We start from the raw sequence: 22809 nt of genomic DNA, 5'->3' as shown, positions 1-22809 counted from the left end.
GTATAATAAAAATTTAAATAATGCAACATGGTTGCTCTTTATTCACGGCACATCAATAGTTAAAAAATTCAGATAATGATTAGATAGCGTATTTGCAGTATCAGAAATAATTTCTTTGGTGGAAAATGTGGTTTATCTCAACCACCGCCATGCAAATCTGTGTGGCAAGATGAAAGTAAATATCCTTTTACAAGATCAAAGTTGATTCATCAATGACAACATTGACTTGACATAGTACCTTTATTCTCGCAAAACTTGCCCTGTAAAAGTGGAATACTCTAACCACCGTTCTGTAAGAAAATTTAGCCCAAACAACTATGCATCAGCTTCAATTTCACAAACTGATTGGATGAGGCTGCGTCGCTTTCTGTACGATTTCGTTTTGCTCTTTTGTGTGAACTTGGTAAAAGCCAGTTGCAGTGGCAGCAGATGGAGCACGGCCGACGTACTTGATGTCATCCACAGTGCCTCTGCCCAGAGTTCTCATTGCGGTGCCAAGACGAGGGGCAATATAGCTGTATGCGCCCATGTTCATTGGCTCTTCCTGGCACCAAACAATCTCTGCATCTGAAAGAATCACAAACCAGGAAGGCAGAACTTAGTTGACTTGATATTTTGGTCCCATATACCTTAGCATCATTAGTTACTCTCCACTTCAAAGTGTTAAAGACAACCATTTGTGTTCAAGTTATTTCGTAAACATAATGATACATTTGCCAATTCTAAGGACATACTTGGATATCTCTTGAGTTCACGTTGGATGAGGTCATAAGGGAAGGGACAAAGCTGCTCCACTCTACAGATTGCAATGTCCTTTCCCTCAGTCTTTTTCCTTTCTTCATCAAGCTCATAATAAACCTGCAAACAAGAAGCAAAACCGATGTCTCATCCGACATTTCAAACACGCACACACACAAAGTAAGAAAAAATGCCCCCAGCTTCCACCAAAGAAAGGAAGAACAAACCAAGAAGAAATCAAAGGGCAAGATGTAAAGGTTTCACACCTTTCCAGAGCAAAGAATCAGACGTCGAATACCCTCTTCAAGATCTGAGTGATCATTTTGGTCCTTTATAAGGCGTTTAAATCTGGTTCCTTGTTTGTCAAAACCTGGATGGCCTTCAACGTCATCAAACTCAGATAAATGAGATTTGCAGTCCTTGTGACGGAGTAAGTTCTTCGGTGCCATCACAATGAGAGGTTTACGGAATTCCCTATGTAACTGCAACATGAAAGTGTGAGATGTAATAAGTGAACACTTCTCCAATACCACACAGTTGTAGCGAGTCAAATCCACTTACCTGGCGCCGCAAAACATGGAAATAATTTGCAGGTGTAGTTACATTCACCACCTGCCAGTTGCATTCCTGAATCTGTTTCCTTAGGGTTGCATCCATCTCAGGGATAACATATGGATTATCATCACTCATCTGCAATACAACATGAAAGGTCAATTTCACATTCTCGTCCAACCAACAAATTAAATGACATATCAGGATATGTCCTGATATAAATATACTTGGTCAATGTAAAATGAAATTGCCGAATCTAACATGGATAGTGACACCAATTTTCATAGTGGCATATCCAAAAATAAACCACATCAAACGAACTAGTATGATTCTAATAAAGTTCTAGAAACCAAGAAGTAAACAAGTGGCAAGATAGAGAGAAAATTCCTCATGTGAATTCTACATTTAAACCTTCAATTTGACTTTGGTGAAATAACATTTCGCCCATGTAACCCAATCTACCACCTAACCAAAGCCAGAGAAGGAAAAGAGAACGAAGTAGGGAAGCAAAACAGTGCAATAAGTCTCATCATACAAAATTCCAGCCATTTGGGTTGAGCTCTTTCAACCAATAGAGGAGAGTATGGAATATAGATTGTTGAGCACAGAATAAACACCTAAGCCCCTATAGGCAATCTTTTGAATAACCACACTTCATCTTGTGGGGCATGGAACACTAAGTAGTCACAGCTTAGGATCAACTCTGGTGAGAGACTTCTCTTTAATCTATGTTTATCAGTCATTCTTGGTCTTCATTTACAGACATACCAGAAGCCAACCAGAAAAAGAAGAAAAAAAGATATTACAACAGGCAATCTTAAAAGGAAGAAAATGAAAAGAGAGAAAAAGGTTCATTTCCACACAAAACTTTTCCCACAAGAGCAGGTGTATGTAAATGCAAACACAGGATAGTTCAATTAGATATGCAGCAAATGGAGAAAATGAGCAACACCTGAAGGAAACGTTCCAAACGAGCACTTGAGTGTTCTGGGCCTTGCCCATCATATCCATGAGGTAGGAGGACAACTAATCCAGTCTGACGCAGCCATTTGGCCTCTCCACTGCTCAGAAACTGGTCAAACATCACCTGAGCCCCATTGGCAAAATCACCAAACTGGGCTTCCCACAGTACCAAAGAATTGGGGTTTTCCATTGAATAACCTAATTCAAATCCCAAAACTCCAAACTCCGAAAGAGAGCTGTACAAGACCAAATAATTATCAGATAAAGCTTATATGTGATCCATACAGAGTCCAAGTAGATTTAAGAAGGGACTAAAAGAACCGAAAGTGTTCTTTGGGCATAGAAGATGGAATGATATTCTTTATCTGAATAATAAAAAATAAAAAGAATCAATAACAAATAAGAAGCAAACACATAAATGATGCATAGGGCCAAGCAATTAGTCAATCCAATTTCATGAAGAAGGATACATTTAATCATGCCCTCTTGCTATACCATAATTACAGGATATCAACTTGGTCTTCATCTATAACATGTCATCTAATGGAAGAGGAAGATGAACCAACTTTGACTAAATGAGAGGAAGATGGGTTGTGTAGATGAATGATTAAAATGACAGAGAATTGGTAAGGAGAATGGAACTTATGTTGATGGGAGCAACCAGGCTGCTGAAAAGAATTTTTTTGTAGCATGTAAAAATGTCTCCTTATGGCTTCACAAATAAGAACTATATTCACTTCCAATATATGATGCTATAGATCTGGACGTACTAGGGCTAGTATTTCTTCACTGTGCTGTATTCATTCCACAACTAAGTCATACTCTTTCATATCTCTAATATTTTATTTTTTACATCATAAGCTTGCTCACAGCCATTGGCTTTTCCTATCATTAAAGTACATTGTTTAACTCTGTTAGGCAACATACTTAGCCTTATGCTTTAGTGCTTAAAGCCTAGGTGACGTAGACATCTTGATGCATCAAACCTATAATAAGGCATAATAAGGACCTGACATACTAAAAGATCTGTTATCAAACCCATAATTAAGGATTCTAAAATAAAAAAAACTTGAAGAACTTAAAATCCCCATGATATAGTAGCTTTAACTCGTAATCTAATTGTTACTTCATTCACAAGTATGAAAGGAAAAAATGGTTCAAATATTCAAAAAAGATAAATGCAATACCACAAGAAACCCTGATATGATTTAAGGCACATCACAACATTTATATACTTTTGCTGAAAGGTAATCCCAATAGACACATAAAAATTATTTTTGATGCCAACACAATTTAATCAGAATCAACCCCATTTCAGAATAAATTTCCACTGCACTTTGTGGTCCATCTGTCATTTGTTCAAAGTATTGGTGAGCAATAACAAATTTAGAGCAATTTTAGTGCCATTAAAATTCAAATCAAACTTAGAACAAATTTGATGCCAATAAAACTCAAGCTGAGTGACATCACTTAGAATGCTTTTAGATTTAAATGCTTCGGGTTATTAAGATGAGTTTACTGACTTAACTAGTCCAGTTGAAACAAACAGGTCAACCAGGACATCAGTGACAGATCTAAGATTTAAATGATTTTACGTGTATGAAAGTATAAGAAACTTGATTAACTTAAGCTAAATTTTGTATAAAAAAAAAGATGATCACAATATCAGGGTCATCAAAATAAGAACTATAATCAGAATATTTAATGGTTTAACTTCATTTGACGATCAAAGTGCTGGCGTATCTATTAGAGTCTACTTAAAAAACTTAAAAACAAAAATAAAATTGCTCCAAAGACTCAATTTTGTACAAAGAAGAATGAATTGGAACATAAATTGTCCTTTTTACTATGTCCTCTTGTCTAAGAATTAAGTGTACACCCACCAGCACACAGCCAAAGAGGGAGTCGCAAGGAAAAACAAAAAGAGGTGGGGGATGCGCATATTGTTTCCTTGTAGACCAAAAGGTATGATGAAAGCTAAAAGCTAATTGCATAATTTTTATTTGTGGGAGTCTCTTACTTTTTGGGCTGTGTGTTTTTTCTTTCCTTTTCTCATAAAAGGAAAACTAATGCTTCACATGTATAAGAATTGATGTGAAAAGCAGGCAAGAAGAGGAGTTACCTGTTGCTCACAGTAAACATCTCCTCATCTTGGTTAATCATAACATGATCTAAGGGACAATATATTTTCCCTGTTTCCTGATCGTGAAGAACAGCATGTCTATGGCTGAAAGTACCTCGCTCAACGTCCTGTCCACTTAACCTGACATGATTTCCCTCAACAAGCAATGTTGCAAAAGCAAGTGCTTCAGCCACCGCCCAGTCAATACCCTCCCCTGTCTCAATCATCTTAGCACGGTCTTCAAAAATCCTCTTAACTGCTCTGTGAGGTTTAAAACTTTCTGGAAGAGTTGTGATAGCCTTGCCAACATTCTTCAAAATCTCTGGTTTGACCCTGCAAACCAGAAAACATTTGATGATTCAAATTCAATGAGCAGTCAAGAACTAGATAATGTGAATTTACAAACATTACCCAGTATTACGGATGCGAGAAAGCTGTTCAGGAGACTTGAAACCAGCCCAGTAAGCTGAGAGCCAGTCCCTTCTTTGAGGCACATAGTCTTTGCTGGCCAGAAATTCTTCATTGAGAATTGAAGTGACTTTGTTGCTTATCTGGTCAATGTCTTCTTTTGTGACCTGACCAGATTCTAGAAGTTTCTTTTGGTAAATCTCAAGCGAGGAAGGATGATTCCTTATAACCTATATAAAATCAGTCAGGATGTCAAAAAGTTTCCAGAGACTACTGATAACAAAAACATGGTACAAGTGAATAGCTAGCATCACTAAGAATGAAAGGGGAACCAAATTTTGGACAAAATTCACTGGGCACAAAGAAAGAAAAGCAGAAGGTGAGAGTCCTTAGAATAAGATTAGGGTAAAACAACAGTATAAAGTAGAGAACGATTACAAGCACATACCTTATACATTTTAGGTTGAGTAAAGGATGGTTCATCAATTTCATTGTGCCCAAATCGACGATAGCATACGATATCAACCACAACATCAGAATGAAATGTCTGACGCCACTCTGCAGCAAGTTCACAAGCATGAACAACTGCCTCTACATCATCACCATTGACATGGAAAATAGGAGCGCTGAGAGCTTTGGCGACATCAGTACAATACTGGGAAGATCTTCCTGATCTTGGGTCAGTAGTGAAAGCCACTTGATTGTTCACAACGATGTGAATAGTCCCACCAGTAGTGTAATTGGGCAGGGCACTCAGATGCAATGTCTCATAAACAACACCTTGTCCAGCAAAACTGCCATCACCATGAATCAAAATGCCCATGTTTTTTGTTCTCTCAACATCATTGGAGTAATACTGTTTGGCTCTGGTTTTTCCAATTACAACAGGGTCCACGGCTTCCAAGTGACTAGGATTTGCAACCAATGACAAGTGAATTCTCTTACCCCCCCTTGTTGGCCGATCATAAGAAGTTCCCAAGTGGTATTTGACATCACCAGTTCCAGTATAAAGGCCAACCTCATCCACAGGTTTTGTACCACCACTAAACTCACTAAAGATCTGCCGCAGAGGTTTCCTGACTACATTACCCAGAACATTCAGTCTTCCTCGATGCGACATCCCTATGACTATGCTCTCCACCCCAAGATCTGCTGATCTATCAAACATCTCCTTCATACCAGGAATCAATGTCTCACAACCTTCAAGCCCAAACCTTTTGGCTGCAGTCCATTTGGCAGCCAAGAAGTTCTCAAATTGGGTACTCCAAATAAGTCGATCAAGGATTACCTCACGCCGATCTCGACTATATTGAGTTGGAGACGGAGTCTCAATTTTGTCTCTCAACCAGTTGCACTTTTCGCGATCAGCAATATGCATGTACTCATAGCCAATATTTCCACAATAAGCTTGTTCAAGTCTAGTCAATATTGCTCTTAAGGTCTGCACAGGACGGTTCTCAGACAAGAACCCCGACATTCTCCAAACACCAATGAAGAATTCTCTATCAAGATCAGCTTCCGAGAAACCATAAAGTGCTGGATCTAGATCATCAGGAATACGCCTCTCTTCCAAACCTAATGGATCTATTTTGGCCTTCATATGACCATAAACCTGATAAGCTCTCACAAGCAACAATAGTCGCATACTCTCTTGAATTGTTTGTCCAGAAATTCCAGGAGATGTTGTAGCCTGGCCAACAAAGTTTCTGAAAAAATTGTCCCATGATTCATCTACGCTATTCGGATCTTGCTCCCAGGCTCTCTGTAGCTCTTCAAGATAAACACTGCTAGTCCCATCCAAAAAGCTGTCAGTCAACCTAGAGAGAGGAACAGGACGAGGAATGGGCGCAGATTGAGCCTTGGACCTAGCAACCGTAGTATGAAAGAATCGATTGTGGGTAGGAGCTACCCGTGTTCGAGTTATGTAAGATCCCGTTTGTGATAGAGTTCTCCTAACAGCAAGCTTTGCCACATTAGACCCAGCTCTAAACCACGCCATTGCTATTCACCAAATCCAAGAAACTAAGATCACAACAGCAGAATTCCAACGCTTCCCTACCAAATTAAGTCCTACGAGCTGTCATTCATCTCCAGAAACACCCTAATCAAACAAAAGAAGACCAATAAAGCACCAAACGTCAAATAATCAAATCAGTAATACATGCCACAGCGTGAGTAGAATTCGATATGGTTATACTCAGAAGCAGTCAATTTAATCAAATCAACTTGACAAAATACGAAAACTACTGTCATAAAACTGAAACATTGTTTTCCATAGTAATGGATGCTCCACGAACAAAGAACTCCAGCACATGTAACAAAAAATGCAGAAAAATGACGGGAATCTGATAAATCGTTTCAAAAAAGAAAAAACAAAGAGCGAGAACCTCAAAAGCAAAATCAATGGCGCAACAAAATCATGCAGCGAAGCAACATTGAAAATCCAGTGACACCTTTTAGCATAGATTCGTCACGACAACGATATACAAATCAACGGCTAGCAATTTCATACCTGGTAAAGCGAGAGGTACTGGTCTGAGATTAAATCCTAATCAACGGATGCCCTATTTTTCGGTTTTAATTCACTATTCTCGCCTGAAGTTTCATTTATTTAAAACATTACTTGTAAGCTTTTTATAAATTTGTCAACTGAATCAAAGTCAAATTTGAATCTTTCAAACACAATTAAATCTAATATATATATATATATACACATATTCTTTCTTTTTACCAAAATGAGAAAAACTTTCTGGTAAATTTATTAAATTACCCTTGTTAGAACTTATTTATTCCATAGATAATTAGTTAGTTATATCAATTAATTCAAATTTAAAATATATTTTATCAATTATTTATTTTACTTTTCTTCAATACAATTTAATTTAATTACATAAATATTTTTTATTCATGAGTTTGGATATGAATTAAGCAACTAAAATCGTGTTAACAAAATTAAAATTATGGGTTCGAACGCTACCAAATATGCTGATATCTGTTTTATTTTATGTGCTCAATTTATCGAAATATTTGTACAATTATATAGTCTTATATAAAACAACAGAAAAATAAAAGAAAATGGGATTGCCTATGATTTTAATGGGACTTTGTCAGAGTTTTAATTGCTTGATTCCCGGATCATGATTGCGTGCTTACTTAACGTTGTTATGACTTAATTGTTCTATTGTAATTAAAATTATAAAAATTTATTTATCTGAGTTTTCATAGCTTTAACAAGCTGGTATAGCTCGACGATTGCATAATTGATTATAAAAGAATATGCTTTTTTGCAAAATTCGATTGGGAGAAGAAGTGATTATGATATTTGGATTAGAGTTTTTAGAACTAATTATTCAAATGTATATTATAATTAAATTTTAAAGTTTAGGAGATCGTATTATTTTATTCCTATTCTTTGATAATTCCAGCAAGAAACCAATTTAATTTTCTTGATAGAGTTTTTTCTTTTATTCAATTAATAGTAACATATACGTAGACCCATTTTCTTGACAGAATCCTTAGCAGACTAATTACTCTTGGTTAATTAATAATAATATATTCATTTTCATGACAATGTTCTTAGTAGGCTAGTGGATATTTAGCCACAATTATTGAAAATAATCATCTCATAAACTATTTATATTTGGAATATGTAAATTATTAATTAATTGGAGTATATTAAATGATGAATTGGACCTACAAGTTACCAAGTTAAATTCTATTGTTACATTATAAAAAATGTTATGCAGCAAAATCTGGCATGATCATAATAATGTGTACACATAACATAAGATCATTTTCAGGACAATGAACAAATTATAGGACAAATTAAAGCCATGAAACATTTCAAATTATTCGATATTCACTGCAAACACAATGCGAACGAGGTGTGAGCCATCGAACCATCTTATATCTCCGAAGTTATAGCCCTTCGATGCTTCCTTCCCATCAAAGAAAACTTTGAACGATGCTCGCCTTATACCTTGTGTAAAGACAAGTCTCTTTGGAACAACGTTAACTACTAAACCTGGAGGTGCATTCACTGAACTAACATACGTAGCGTTTGTTGATCCCACATTGGTTGCTATTCGTTTGACCTTTCTTGGGCCGTCATGTTGGCTTAGTCTGCCTATGGAGATGGTGGGATAGTTTATGTTGGAGATGAGTTCTTCGGTTGAGTGTTTTGGGCAGGTGAAGTTTGTGTTGGACATTGATCTTAATCTTTCCTGCTTGTAGCCATAGTAGCAAAGAAAATTTAGATGATCGTTGATGGTGGTGTCGAATGCTAGGCCGGGATCAAGAGCTTTGATGGGCCTGATTTCCCCAGCTCCAACTTGGTGAGGATTAGCAGAAGAATCTGAGGTGTTTGTGAGAGTTTTTCCCATGTTGTTTGAGACTGATGCTGCAAGAGTATGGAGAAAGTTGACGGTATGAGATTGGAAAATTTCAATCATCAGTAAGGCTAACAAATGTCTATTTGATGTTCTCAAAGGAGGGTAAAATGCTTAACCTGTTGTGATCAATGCTGATTTGATGAGGGAGAAGGTCCAGTGAGGATGAACTGACTTGATGAATGCCATAGCACCAGTAACATGTGGGCAAGCCATTGAAGTTCCAGACTTGATGCTGAACAATGAAGACTTATTCCCAGGCGCCCCGTAAAATGACTCAATCTTTGGCACGACTGCTGCCAAGATAGCCACCCCTGGGGCCATAATGTCTGGCTGAAACAGCCATCTTTGTGTCAATAAAAAGGGAGTTCTCAACTCAAGCATATATATAATGTGAAATGGCATTTGTTTCCTTATATATAACCTTGAGAATGTTTTCGGTGAGAGCTCCAGGGCCTCTTGAAGAGAAAGATGCGACAACTGGAGCTGGTTTGAAGTTTCTGATTTCTGACGAGGGAAGTATAGTTGCAACAGGATTCCTGCGTTAAAATAAAGAAAATGAAATAAGTGTTTCTGAGAGTTTTCTGTAAGTTTTCTTGCAAGAACGGTTATTTTTCATTTGAAATCTATGGCCAAAACTATCTCTTATGGCAATCAATGAGATGTGTGCTTAAGACATCACCATAATCAGTATATATCCAGTAATGATCTTGGTTCGCAGTTCATTATCAACTTCAAGAAGCAAATTAAATCATAGGAAAGAAGGGGAAGACATCATTGTATGGTCCCGCTTTAGTTGAAAATTTAACTAACAGTACATTTGGGATAATTGCATTAGTTTTACCTCTACGTAAAAACACTAGTAGGTACAGAAACTCCTGAATAAAAGAAAAGGCGATGAGACCTCTGAACTTTCAAAAAACAAGTTCCTGCCTCCAGAAGCAGGTGGTCATAGAACAGGAGAATGTGTTTCCGTAAAATCATAATTTTATTCTGTTATTCATTGATGCATCAATATCACTTGTTGTTTCATTAGTAAATCTTCGTCTTTGGCTGTAAAAAGAATAGAAAATTTACGGATACTTTGTTTTCTCTAGTAAGTTTAGCAGACAAGACTAGTTGCACAGTGAACTTGGCTTACCAGGTGGAGTTGATGTAACGAAGGATCTTGGAGCCTACAGTTTGTCCCACTTCGGCAAAGGGATAGGTGCCTGAATCAAATGGTGAAGTTTCTCTTTCCCCATCTATTATGATCACTCCTTCTGCCTTAGCATCTTCCACAACTAACTTCTTTATCCTCCTGGAGACATTTGGTTCGTCGTTCATGCAAACTATGATCTTTCCAGCTACTTTCTTCGGATCTAAGGAGCCTGGTATGCAGTTTCTGCATCATACATGGTAGCAAACTTAAATTACAGCCTTCCTGATGTAGTCTGTGTGCTTGAGTTAGTTCTGCTTTTGACTTTGTGATCACTGTTGATATAAAGAGGAAGAACGAGAAGAAGAAAAAAGCACCTCGCATCAGATGCTGGAGTGAAATTTGCAGCAACTTCTTCTCCAAATGCAAGAGGATATCTTTTCCCAAGTGTTAGAGGAGAGAAACTGATTGCACTGCCCTGCTCCCACATAACAGGGAAACTTTTACACATTTTCAGCAAATTAATAATGTCTTGTTAAATTGTGAAATTTTCACCTTGTAGGATTCATTATTTCCAAGAACTATAGTCGACTGGAAGTCCCGATCGATGCTCGATGCAGCAACGGTGAATATCCAAGGTGCAGAGTTAACGATGGTGTAAGGATCAGGTCCGTCGTTACCTCCCGAACAAACTACCGGAACTCCCATTTGTTCTGCATGGAAAGCTCCAATGGCAATAGGGTCATTCAGAAAATCAGATTGAAAAATCGAGCTCACTCCTATAGAAATAGAGATGATATCGACTCCATCCTTTATAGCATCGTCGATGGCTTTCAGTATAATAGAACCAGGACAACCATCGAGGGTACATGCCTTGTAGCTTGCTATCCTGGCAGACGGTAAGCCGCCCCTTGCTGTACCCCGTGCAAGGCCATAGTAACTGGCATTGGCAACAGCCACTCCACCGGCAGTCGATGCAGTGTGAGTTCCATGGCCAACAAAGTCCCTTGGTGAGCCATGACTCTGGGTTGGGCTCGTCTCGTTCCTTTTCTTTGAGATATCTCGGTTGGAGTAGAATCTCGCACCTATCAACTTCCTGGATTGGGTGCAGAATTGAGAAAAATGAATCTCGGGATTGATTTTCCCGGAAAAATGGCACACACACACACAGAGGCTACATGCACTTCCGGTGTTCAAATTGGCTGAAGGAGTGCAAGGAAAATGAAAATCAAGAAACATTTCGATTCTGATATACCTATTGCAGTTGGACTTCTTGAAATCTGAACCTTCCATACAAACTCCTTTCCACTTTGATGGGATCTTGCTGATATGTTGATCATCGAAACTTGGTGACTCGGGCCATATACCTGAAACAACTCAGTCGATGACAAGAACGTATATCAGCTTTGAGTTTTTAGGAATTCAAGCTGTCAATCAGTCATATGTGGTTGATTCATGTGCCAAATTATTCGGAATAGTTAAGAATACAATGCAATGCAACATAAATATGTATTGCATGATGTCTAGGTATAATGCTAACCTGTGTCTATGATTCCAATGATAACGTCAGACGAGCTCCGCTCATATGGGAATCTTGATCCAAATTTGGAATCTGCAGCTTCAAGAAAATCCCAGGAACGTGTCGTGTGGAGCTTTAGAACCGGATCAGGAAAGACAGATAAAACCTCATCGTAACCTGCTTTTCATCAGACAATCAGATGATGAACCTTCTGCACAAATACTTCATTTTGTGTTTTAACTCAACTTCAAACTCTATCGGAATCCTAATGTTACCAGGAATTAGTAAAAAAACAGAGCAAAGATCATAATTGTTTTTTACCTGATAAAACAGATGCTTCATTCTCTGTAAGCATAGCAGAGAAGCCCTTGAAAGCATGATCGTAGAAGTTCAACAAGAACTTCCTCTCGCTCTCTTCACTGCCAAAACCATTCAACACAAAACGAACAAGACGTGTTAAATAACTCTATTTTATATAGCTGGCATGAACATGAGAAGCACAAGAAATCACCTCGATATCAAAGATGACAAGAGTTGCAGATGAGACGAGTCGTTCCCTCCACCGCCACTCGAAGAACTCCCCATATATACAATGTAAGGCTGCAAAGATCAGAATCTTTTAGGTAAGTAACAGACAAGACAAGTTTGAAACGTCGTCCCACCATTTTCAGATGATCACAAATGGGAGTGAAAACTTTACGGCCAATTATGTGACATATAACCAACCATTATTCCCCAATAAATTTTCAAACTGTGTGTTCCTTGTTCTATTTAGAAATCAAGACTACATGAAATTGTATAGTTTCTAAGTTATCCCACTTATACTGTACGGTTGTGTACTTGCCTGAGGACTTGGTTTCAATGCCAAACAACACATGATAATGAAAGGAAAATGCAGCAAAGGGAGCAACTGAAGCAAAGAAGCCATAGTGTGTGTTTGAGTGTGATCATGCAGGTAATCTGCTCACCAAATGCAAGACAAATATATATATCTACATGTGTCTCTATGTGTATGTATACTTCTTTTTTCCTAAATGAGATATCTTTTAAAGAAACATGTTTGACGTAAGAAAATCAAGAACCGTGACAATATGTAACTACAATTCTTTGCTTTGAGCACAAGATATCATCACTGCAGAAGTGGGCTATTGTTATATTTGTCTTAATTCAATGATTAGTTAACTTTTGTTATGTCCAAACAAAAACAAAATTGGCAAAGATGTAAAAGTTACAGTTAGTGTAGTGTAACTGTGTGTGTGGAAGAGAAACTTCACTGTGAAACTCCTGATTCATTTTGAGTGCAGAGTAATGCCAAGGTATTCCCAATAAAGCTTCCCTCCTCACCCATCCCCAAGAAAAAACATAAATAAAATGATCCATGCTGTCAATGTATTAATAAAAAATTATTTCTCGCGTAGTGTGCGACATTGATCAATGCTCGTGAGGTATCAAACTCTTATAGATTTGTTCTTGAAAAAATGCCTTACTAAGGACATGAGATGGCATTGGACTTATAAGTTGCTCATACTTTTCATCTGCAATCAACGTGGGAAATCATTAACTTCATCTTCGGACATTTCATTGCTTATTAATAATAACTAATGTAGTCAACAGAAGAATTTTGCCATGTAGAGGTAGAAATCAATTTTATGATCTCTTATTGACACTTGAAGAACTTTGATTAGTGTGCACCCTCGCTATGCATAATCAATATAGTACTGGAATTTACAATTCAAGGACTTGTTTATAGTTGATTACAAGATAATTGAACTTGAAATATTTATTTTAAAAAAATGTTGATGAATTTGAATACATCCAATATTGTAAGGAAGTTTCAACTCAACCTCATTTTTAAAGTTAATGAAGGAATTAAAAAAATATTTAACAGGTAATTAGGTAAAGAATAATTGAGAGTGGATCAAAATATGGTAACAATTGAGGCAAACTGTACAACAAAATTACGTTTGCACTCAAAATGCAGGTTTTAACTGCTGCAATATATAAAGAAAGAAAGAAAAGCTGAATATGTAAGCATATTTAATGATTGATGCATTGATTATGTCCTTAAATAAATTAATATTTTAATATTATATTATTGGGTGGAAGCATATAATCGTCAAAGGCATGTGCAATATTCTTCTGTTTCATTTTTGCTTTTTTGTAGTATATTTCTGGGCATCTTGTACTTTATTCTTGTTTTGTTTTTATATTTCGGCAGCGCTTCTCTTCTTATCCTGTAGATGCATTGCGTGTTTGGGTGATGATGACAGCCTTGAAACCACATTTCCCAAAGCGGCTTTAAGTATTTATGTTCGCGCTTTTTATCATTCTCTCCTTTGATATAACCATTACAAAGATGAGTCTAAGAACAGCTCAATTACTTGGACACTAGACGTCAAGGTCTTGCATTTGAAATTTGAGTGTGTACATGAAGAGTGGGTGTGTTTTGGAAATCAGTCTCAAATGATTTCTTATAAAGGGTACAATAATATTAAAGTGGAAAGTAAGGATTACTTTGCGATAATTATAGATAAACTGAGAATTGGATGCCATCCGAATCTTTATTATTGTCTGGCTGGAAAGCGAAAAATCCTCGTATGATTTATGTAATCCTATGCTCATGTGTGGGATTTCAGTGCTCAAGGACTAATAAATGGTGAAATTATCACAGTGATGATGAATATAAGCTCTCGATTCGAGTTTTACCTTTCATTATGGTGCTAGAAGGCCAAGCATGCTTTGGTGAAGTTTTCTTCCCTTCAGCGTGTGTGTGTTACAGCTGCACTTGCCAACAGATGTATCCAGCCGATAACTATGTTCAAATCAAGAATAAATTCCTTGATGTATTACAATAAATGTAGCTTTTGAAAATCTTCAATATCATCAATCAAAGAGAAAAAAGTTCGTCTTCCAGCTTTACTGTTGGAACTGGGACAGCAGAATAAATAATTTCATTTCAGACCACATTGCTGCCGATGAGCTAAAAAAGGTTCAGCAATGTTGACTTGTTAGTTCAGATTAAACATTTGTACTGGCCAACTACGTTTTCGACCATCAGCTCCAATTCCTGTAAGCTCCATTGAAATATCAATGCTGCGATGTTGAGCAGCTCGGACGATGCTGATACGAGATTGTATTCTCACAGCAGGACAATCAACTGTACCAACTACGCCCAACTTTTCAGCACCAACTTTTGAGGCCATTGCAATTGGTTCTCGAAAAGTGAGGATAGTCTGTGACCAATGTGTACTGGGGCCATACGGCGATGTGGACAAATTGACTGGCTTTTCAGTACAAAACCTCTCAGAGAATCCAGTGTCAAACCACAAGACAACTCCATAACAGAATGTGGTTTCTAATTTAGAACCTACGGGATGGTTCAACACAGCATCCAAGTTTGGTTCCAGTTCAACTTCAGCTGTAAAGTCCATCTGCTTAGCGTGCATCGTCGCCAGGTCAAAGGACTGAGATGAAAGAAAAAACGGATCAATCAAATTGTTCAAATACATAAAGAAAAGGTACCAAGGCAGGAGCAACTGAATCTCTCAAAAGGAAGCATTTTGCATGAATATGGGTCCTATTTTCATTTGATCAGTCTCATCAATACATAACAGGCGAGGATCTACAGTCTGCAATACACTGTTCTACAAGAACAACTCGACAAACAATGGAATAGATTGAAACAAAATAATATGACCATTAACAAACATTTGAGAAATGACACCACAAAGTAAAATTAAAAAGGTATTTAGAGACGCTATGAAATCCAAGCTCCAAACAGTTCCAGGGACCCTGAATTCAGGAACTCCAGAAGATATTCTAGCAAATTCTGTGATATATTTGGTATACCAGGAACTTTGTAGAAAATTTTGATGGTTATAAGAATATAACAAGCCCTTTTAACCATGTATTAAAAACTTGTCAAAAACAGTTTTGAGTCAGAACATCAAACTTGTAGATCAGACATAGGTTTGTAATTGAAGTTATCCGCAGTTGAATGAATCAGGATATCGAAAGCAATTTTTCATCATTAATCACACATCACACATTTTCTCATAAAATTATCTCTTATTATCAGGACCCTGTTCCAAGTTTCAACTGAAATTTAGTTGGTCAGGTTCTCAAGAGACGGGGAACTGAGCAACACCAAATAAAGAAAAAGCCTTATGATGTCTTAAGGCATTAGTCAGATGAAATCTTGGAAATATTGAACTGAATAAAACTGCAATTCCTCACCCTGATATATCCTAGTAGATAAACTTCAACTCTTCACCCTTGCTATACAGAATAGGTATTTCTCATTACAATTACAGATAATACTGAAACATACCTGAAGGACTTTAGTAGTAGTAACAATATTGCAACTATCAATGACATCAACAATAGGAACCCGTGCGGCATCCTCAACAACCTCCCGGCCAATGCAAGACATATTAAAACCATATACATCCTCCCAAAACGGAATACTTGTACCCCCTCTTCCAAATCCAGCTACAAACTAGATGCACAGACATGGGTAGAAACCATTAGTACGACACAACGCAAATCTTAGAGTAAAAGTAGCAAGAATGGATGCAAGAATGAAAACCCACCATTGTAGCTGTGTCTGGGAGAATGGCACCTCCAGGCTTCAACCATCGATCTCGTGCAAAGAGCACAGAACTGAGCATTGACTCATAGAGCAGGCAATAGCCCATCCATTCACTCAGCAACACATCAACACTGTGAGGTTTGATATGGTCAGCATTTGGAAGCTCTTCAACCATGCCCTGAACCACTTCGATGACCCCATTGCATTGGCTGTCTTCACCAGGAAGACCATTCTGCAAAAGGCCATTGTCTTTTGCAATCTGCACAAATCAAATTAAACATTATGAAAAGTGCCCAACTAAGCAAGCAGCAAATAATTTAGGACGAACTTAGAAACACTTGAATAGTTAATCTAACTGAAGCTAACCTGGGTAGCCACCGCAGCCATCTTTTCGCTAGCTTCAACAGAAATAACCCTTGCTGCTCCTGCTTGGGCTGCAAATAGACTAGTAAAAAAGAACAATTAAAAACATTTGCAATTAACAGCAAACAAAATATTAAATGGAACAAGCTAAAGTGAAGAATTAATGGATGGTTTACAAAAACGTGTAACATGGTTTAACCTCACCGCAGCATATATCATCAACCATACCACTCATGCTCATAAAGCACGATCCCGTAGTTCTTTCGCTCGTATTTATACAAAATTGTCCAATGTTGGAAAAGCTACAAAAGCTAATTAGCTGCAAAGAAATTGTTTGTTGTTTGACATCTATGGAAATAATGTAATCGTGTTATATATTTACAGTGAAGCAGTGTTGGCTCTATATCTCCACAGAAGAAAAAAAATAAAGATATCAAGAAACTTCAATTCTATATATCTTGTCTAAATCTATATGACATCTTGGTTGCACCCAAGTCAACAAAATGAACAAAGAAAGAGAAGTCTTGTATGGGCAGTCTCAAAGGTGGTCTTTTATCAGTTGTGGCATGTGGAAGAAGTGGGTTCAGAAGTGCTACTAATAAAGTTAAGTAACTGAATTTTGTCACTTGTTCTTCTAGATTTTTCTACAAAACAGGAATTGTGTTTAAACGCACAGACAGCACTAAACAAAATGAGGAAATAAGATAAAAGCAGAACTTCATCCCCCCAGCCCAACCCCAAAGAAGCACTCTTTTATCACTCCGTTTCTTTTTCATGTTGATACTTCTGTCATGAACTATTCAAAAATATAGTATCAATACTTACATTGTCTATTGCAGATTATCTTGATTTCAAAAATTCATCCCTTTAATCCAGCAACAAATCAGATGATACGTATGAAGAGATCAGAAGTTAGCATGTTTAGCTCCACTTTTATGATTCTTCAATGTGCTCATGTGTGTCTAACGAATGATTACTACTTTCTTTGTTCTTTTTTATACATTGCTGTCTTTGGCAAACCTAGGGAATTAGAGAAGATCAACCCTCACAAGTAGTTGGTTCAAAATTCGTACTTAGCTCAACTATGCATATATCATGGAAAATTCATACCACAAAAACAAATATATTAAGAAAAACTGATCAATTCACAAAACCAAACATCAATCAAATATTCATTTTCACCTTAGAATGCCAGTCCCACATCCTACATCCATAACAACTGATCCTCTAAGTAGAGAAGGATTTTCCAAAATAGCTTGTCTATAAGCATCAGTTCTTACCTGCAGAACCCAAAGAATCTGCCTGTAATTATCCATAAACATGAGCCCGAATTGACAAGTGAATATGCTTGTTCCCATATTAAAGCATATCCATAGCTTACATTCTAACAAAACCTCTAGTTTTATACCTTATCGCTGATCATATCTCTGTGGATGCCGAATGAACTGTATGAGCCAAAATACTTTTTATTTATATTCGTAATCTCATTCGCTGCAACCTTTGAAGAAGAAACAATATCTTCTGTGTTTTCAAAAGACGACATGCCATTGGTGACAGTGCTAACACCATTCTCCACTAACCTTCCTGAAGACTTTACATGGTTTGTACTTTCGTTAACAGTAAATTGAACTTCCTTTGGCCCATTTGCACATGGCTGCATGAGCTCGGATGCATATCTATCAGAAGAACCCTCATCATCAATGTTAATATGCTCAAACTGAGACAAATGTACAGCAAGTTCTTCTGAGTCAACAGGCGCAGCATCCTCTTCCTCATATTCAGCATCTTCATCAAAGCTGTATAACAGTGCATCATCTTGTAAAAAAGGGTTGAGATACTTCTCGTCGTCCCATGGAAGAATGCTTCCTTCAGAGGGGCGTTCCTCATGTAAGTGGTTTTGCAGTTCTTCCTTGGAATCGCACATCTTCCCGCAACTCCAACATTTGTTTGTCACCGTCTAGTAGAGCAAGAGATGAAATAACAAAACAAACTTTAAGGCCCCGAAAACTTGCAGTGAATTACACTGAATTCATTTCCATAAAGACGGATAAGATAGGCACAGAAAGCTCTGAATTTTACTTTGTGATTTTTACTTAGTTACTAGTCAATCCCTATATAATTAGAGATTAAAAAAGAAAAAGCAGAACAATCAACTGATACAAGTCATAGGACAATCAATATAATGTCGCTCAACTGTCCACCAGGCTAAGGCACGAGATTAGAAAACTCAGACACTAACTTCAGCACAAATTCAGAAATGATATTATCTTAACTGAACTTCACCAACATAGCAAAAGCACAACCATCAAAGAACCAAGTACACACACAAACAAAACTAACGGCAATCATTAACGTGAAATGAAAAAAAAAATAATCAAACAATCTCACGAGCTAAACCACATAAAAAACTTAGACTATCAATGCATACCTGACACCTAATATAATTGATGAGCTTGAAGCATCTATAGAAATCCAAGCTATATGCTTTCTTAATTCCATAGAAATCGAAATGGTGAGCCGAAGCGCAATGCTCAAAAAGCGAACTGCTGGAATTATAAAGAGAATCACAGAACAGACAGCGCAATTCTGGGTTTGAGCCTTGTTCCTCTTCAGCGTCGTCTTCGACTTCCCAGTCATCCCAATTCTGATCTTCAACTTCATCTTCTTAGCCTCATTACCTTCATGTCTACACAACGGGCCAAATTAGATGCATACCCATCAAGAAAGTTCAGATGCCGTGTTAAGTTCATCTTTGCAACGGTGAGTTTCTCTTCTTCTCCACGGTGAGTCGCCATTGTGAAGTGGCGAAAATGTTTCGGCTGTCCGTTTCTTAAACCCTAAACCCTTTCAAGAGCAGAAAGCCGAAAGAATATGGAGAAATATATGTTAACTAACCCGAGATATTACGCCAGGGTTTAAATGAGTTATGTTGAGAATTAGAGGAATATTAGGACTAAGTACATTTATCACCTTGAGCTGTGAAGACAACCTTCAACTATCAAATATAACAAAAACGTCCTTATTATAACCATTGCATATCAAATATATTGACGCCGTTAAATAAAAATAAAGTACTCATTTTCTATTACATGTAAGTTAAAATTGTTGAGTTATTTTACATGTCTAATATTTACTCTTATTTCAAAATTGTTTTTTTAGTGCTAAAAAAACAAAGTATTTTTAACTATTTAGAAGTTTACTTTTCTACACGTGACAGCTCACAAATGCATTTGCGTTTTGCCTAAAGAGTAGCTTACGCAATTGCACTGGGAGACATTTCTCATGCACTTGTGAATGGTTTGTGCTGAATTTTATAAAATAATGTATTACAAGTAAGTGCTTCGCTTACTGCTTGATGATAATTTGATATGTTTGCTATTTCGAAAGGGGATGTGATGAGGGAGCATTGCTCCTAGATAAGCACAACTATAGTCGGACGAGAACTCTATTACTTGTAAAAAAAATTGTTAGAAAATCCTAATTTTCACTTTTTCATTTCTCCCAAAATGGGCCATGTATCATTCATTGAACTAACAATTCTCACATCTTTAGCTCAAGTTTCTGACAAACGGCACCAATTATGTATAATGAAGTCTAGTAGCACCACACAAATTGAAGGATCCTCCGTGTTTTCTAAGATAATCGATGCACTAACTTGCAAACACGTGTTAATATTATGATACTTAAATCAGTGAGATGTTTGAAATAATAAAATAGGAAATTCGTAAGATTTTTCAACTTTAACGTATCACAAATGCATAAGAGCCATTGGCTAAAAAAAAAAAAAAGAAGATGTTGAGATTGGCATTCATGTACGAAGAGTGGAAAATGAGTGGACTTTCGATAAACTTACTGAAAACATGTGTTACTTCTTTATGCTACTTGAATTTCTATTTATAGGAATAAGCTTTGTGAGAATTATGGGTGGTGAGGAGTGGTTAAGATATAATCAGTTATTTAAAATGTCTATCTTGTTGAGATAATTTTTATTCATATGCTTGCCACGTCATATGGACCCGCGCCAATGAGGAGAGGAACCGTCAATTCAATAAAAAAATATGTTAAAATAAAGGAGGTGGTTATATGTCATCTTTATCCAATAATCCCTATTCGGCACGACATCCCTGTTGTTATGCTTTATTGATGAGGTGTCATCCAACGTATAAAATACTATTGAAGTGTGTATGATAAGATGGATATGCCCTCGACTTGTTATAACTAAGCATGAACTAGGTGTTGTTCGGCCAACAAGTAGGTAGAAATTTGGCTAATAGGGTCAGTGATGTTTTAACCTATTGGTTCTGGAATACTTGACTCCGACTCCTTAGTATTTTATTTTCTTTTCCTGGATTTTGCCATTGAACTTTGGAGAAATGGATACCCTAGGCAATAATTATTAGAATTGGTCCCTTAAATCTAAATTTTCTCTTCATGCCCATATTACTTTGTGCAAGTGCAATTTAGATAATATACTTGGAAAACATACTTTCAGTTGTATTTGCATTAGTAATTATCTTCAAAAGTCCTATATCAATTTATCCCTTCTGTATTTTTTAAAATAAAACGATTTATCCTCATATCAAGGGGGTGAATTGCTAATTATTTTTTCATAGAAGATAATTTGTACATTTATAATATAACACGAGGCTAAAGTGCAATTTTCCTTTTTTATAATATGTTAGAGGTGCACAATATTAAGAATATGTAATTCAAAATATGCTAAAAATTGACAAATTAACATGAATAAATGTAGATAAAATGCAATAAGGATCGTACATAGAATTATTCCACGTTTAAGTTAAGACTTAAATCACATTCTAACTATACATAGAAACAAATAATTAAGAAAAAGCAAAAAACTTGACAAAAGCAAATAGAAAAATATGAAAATGATTTTTCAAAAAAAATATCATCTTATATCGAATTCTTGAAATAATAAATCAACTAAAATTCAACAATAGAAGTAGAACTCTCTTTCAATTCCAACTAAACAAACTTTCCTGTTTATGTCATTTATTGCGTAGAAAATGGATTGGATGTCGTTTGGGTGAGAATATGTGAATATACTCATTTCAACATGAAATACTGGTGGAATTATGAAGATATTGCAAGAGGATAACCTTACGACAAAGACCACTTTGTTCTGTCATATAATGTCTTATTTGATAAAACTTTTGGTAAGATTTCATTTTAAAAAGTAATTGGGTAAATTACGGAAATGCAAAAACCCAAATATTTCCAAATCTTTTTTCGTTTTTTTCGAGATAATTTGAAGTATGGAGCTAACAAATTGAATTTAATCATTCTCAGTAATAAATGTATGTAGATTTTTACGAGTTTGGAGCTCAAAATTTAAGTATGCAACAATAAAAAATTACTAATTCAACTGAATAGTTTCAAATTTTTGAACTTGAAATATTATATTAGTTTTATAAAGTTATATAGTATGAGAAAATCGAATTATTTGAATAGCCAATACAATCGGGCTAGAAACGAGATATTGCTTCGTTGGCAAAATTAATGCCTTTATGATCAAAATATTATATGTTCGAGTTCTATCAATATTCGAGTGTTCAGTGTTTATTGTAATAAAAAGTTACTCATCACTTATATATTTGAAGTTGACAATTGACGTATATTAATGATTAATTATTAAAATAAATCGGTACATGAGGGTGCGGCTTAGGCTAATCGAACCGCCTTTTTATCGTATTTCACACTATTTTTCTATTACTTGTACATCTCTTATTTCAAATCTCTGCTGCATGTGTAGACAGATAAATCCGCACAGTTCAGTTCACATCTGAAGTTCCATTGAATTCAACTCCTTTCTTTTTCTTGTCTAAAGACCCATCTTTCCACCAAGATTTAGTCTCTACTCAATTGGGGTTTTACAGCCCTTTTGACTTGTAAAATCTTGCACCATTCTACTTAGTATTTCAAGAAACCCACAATTCCCAACTGGAATCCGCTTTTCGGTGGATCATTGCAGTCCAAATACTACTACATTTTCGCGAAATCTTGCTC

At 36.4% G+C, this 22809-nt stretch overlaps 4 protein-coding genes across 6 annotated transcripts in view; 1 reads left to right on the top strand and 3 right to left on the bottom strand.

Moving 5' to 3' along the window:
* LOC105167725 (2-oxoglutarate dehydrogenase, mitochondrial-like) lies at positions 92–7443 on the bottom strand. 3 transcript variants are annotated; one of them, XM_011087556.2, is made up of 9 exons: positions 7296–7443; positions 5232–6884; positions 4787–5013; positions 4376–4708; positions 2243–2489; positions 1300–1428; positions 1005–1220; positions 735–858; positions 92–567 (listed from the first exon to the last, which is right to left on the bottom strand). In XM_011087556.2, the coding sequence occupies exons 2-9, from the start codon at positions 6780–6782 to the stop codon at positions 335–337; spliced, it is 3060 nt and encodes a 1019-aa protein (XP_011085858.1). In that variant the 5' UTR covers positions 6783–6884; positions 7296–7443; the 3' UTR covers positions 92–334. The 3 variants fall into 3 exon arrangements, with proteins under 3 accessions (XP_011085858.1, XP_011085850.1, XP_011085864.1); XM_011087548.2 differs by having other exon boundaries at positions 7171–7309; XM_011087562.2 differs by lacking the exon at positions 7296–7443 and adding an exon at positions 7237–7284.
* Positions 8489–12867, bottom strand: LOC105167717 (CO(2)-response secreted protease). Its single transcript, XM_011087538.2, has 11 exons — positions 12673–12867; positions 12340–12428; positions 12150–12247; positions 11850–12005; positions 11565–11676; positions 10865–11405; positions 10687–10787; positions 10313–10555; positions 9596–9710; positions 9291–9504; positions 8489–9182 (listed from the first exon to the last, which is right to left on the bottom strand). Exons 1-11 carry the CDS (start codon positions 12754–12756, stop codon positions 8632–8634), a joined length of 2304 nt encoding a protein of 767 aa, XP_011085840.1. The 5' UTR covers positions 12757–12867; the 3' UTR covers positions 8489–8631.
* On the bottom strand, positions 14642–19577 carry LOC105168034 (probable protein arginine N-methyltransferase 3). The gene is made up of 8 exons (XM_020694910.1): positions 19498–19577; positions 19211–19448; positions 18191–18739; positions 17965–18062; positions 16786–16864; positions 16421–16678; positions 16159–16326; positions 14642–15292 (listed from the first exon to the last, which is right to left on the bottom strand). The coding sequence occupies exons 1-8, from the start codon at positions 19575–19577 to the stop codon at positions 14837–14839; spliced, it is 1926 nt and encodes a 641-aa protein (XP_020550569.1). The 3' UTR covers positions 14642–14836.
* Positions 22531–22809, top strand: part of LOC105167710 — a gene marked incomplete in the record, with an annotated part of 18752 nt that continues 18473 nt past the window's right edge. The window contains 1 exon segment of the mRNA XM_011087529.2: positions 22531–22809.

Source organism: Sesamum indicum, linkage group LG1 (genome assembly GCF_000512975.1).
Source record: "Sesamum indicum cultivar Zhongzhi No. 13 linkage group LG1, S_indicum_v1.0, whole genome shotgun sequence".
Taxonomy (NCBI): Eukaryota; Viridiplantae; Streptophyta; class Magnoliopsida; order Lamiales; family Pedaliaceae; genus Sesamum; species Sesamum indicum.
Note: the sequence above shows the minus strand (reverse complement) of the source record. Positions and strands in the feature narration are given on the sequence as shown.

Bases quoted from the DNA above. Each gene is read 5' to 3' on its own strand.
- LOC105167725 (XM_011087556.2), bottom strand. From the start codon at position 6,782: ATGGCGTGGTTTAGAGCTGGGTCTAATGTGGCAAAGCTTGCTGTTAGG. The intron at 2,490-4,375 runs GTAACTCCTCTT...GGTCTTGTACAG, and splicing joins ATGTTTACTGTGAGCAACAG to CTCTCTTTCGGAGTTTGGAG. The intron at 859-1,004 runs GTGTGAAACCTT...TCTTGTTTGCAG, and splicing joins TGATTCTTTGCTCTGGAAAG to GTTTATTATGAGCTTGATGA.
- LOC105167717 (XM_011087538.2), bottom strand. From the start codon at position 12,756: ATGGCTTCTTTGCTTCAGTTGCTCCCTTTGCTGCATTTTCCTTTCATT. The intron at 11,406-11,564 runs GTATATCAGAAT...CACCCAATCCAG, and splicing joins AAGAAGTCCAACTGCAATAG to GAAGTTGATAGGTGCGAGAT. The intron at 9,711-10,312 runs GTAAGCCAAGTT...ATTTTAACGCAG, and splicing joins CGTTACATCAACTCCACCTG to GAATCCTGTTGCAACTATAC.
- LOC105168034 (XM_020694910.1), bottom strand. From the start codon at position 19,577: ATGGCGACTCACCGTGGAGAAGAAGAGAAACTCACCGTTGCAAAGATG. The intron at 18,740-19,210 runs GTATGCATTGAT...TTGCTCTACTAG, and splicing joins TCAATTATATTAGGTGTCAG to ACGGTGACAAACAAATGTTG. The intron at 16,327-16,420 runs GTGGGTTTTCAT...CTGTGCATCTAG, and splicing joins TCCCAGACACAGCTACAATG to TTTGTAGCTGGATTTGGAAG.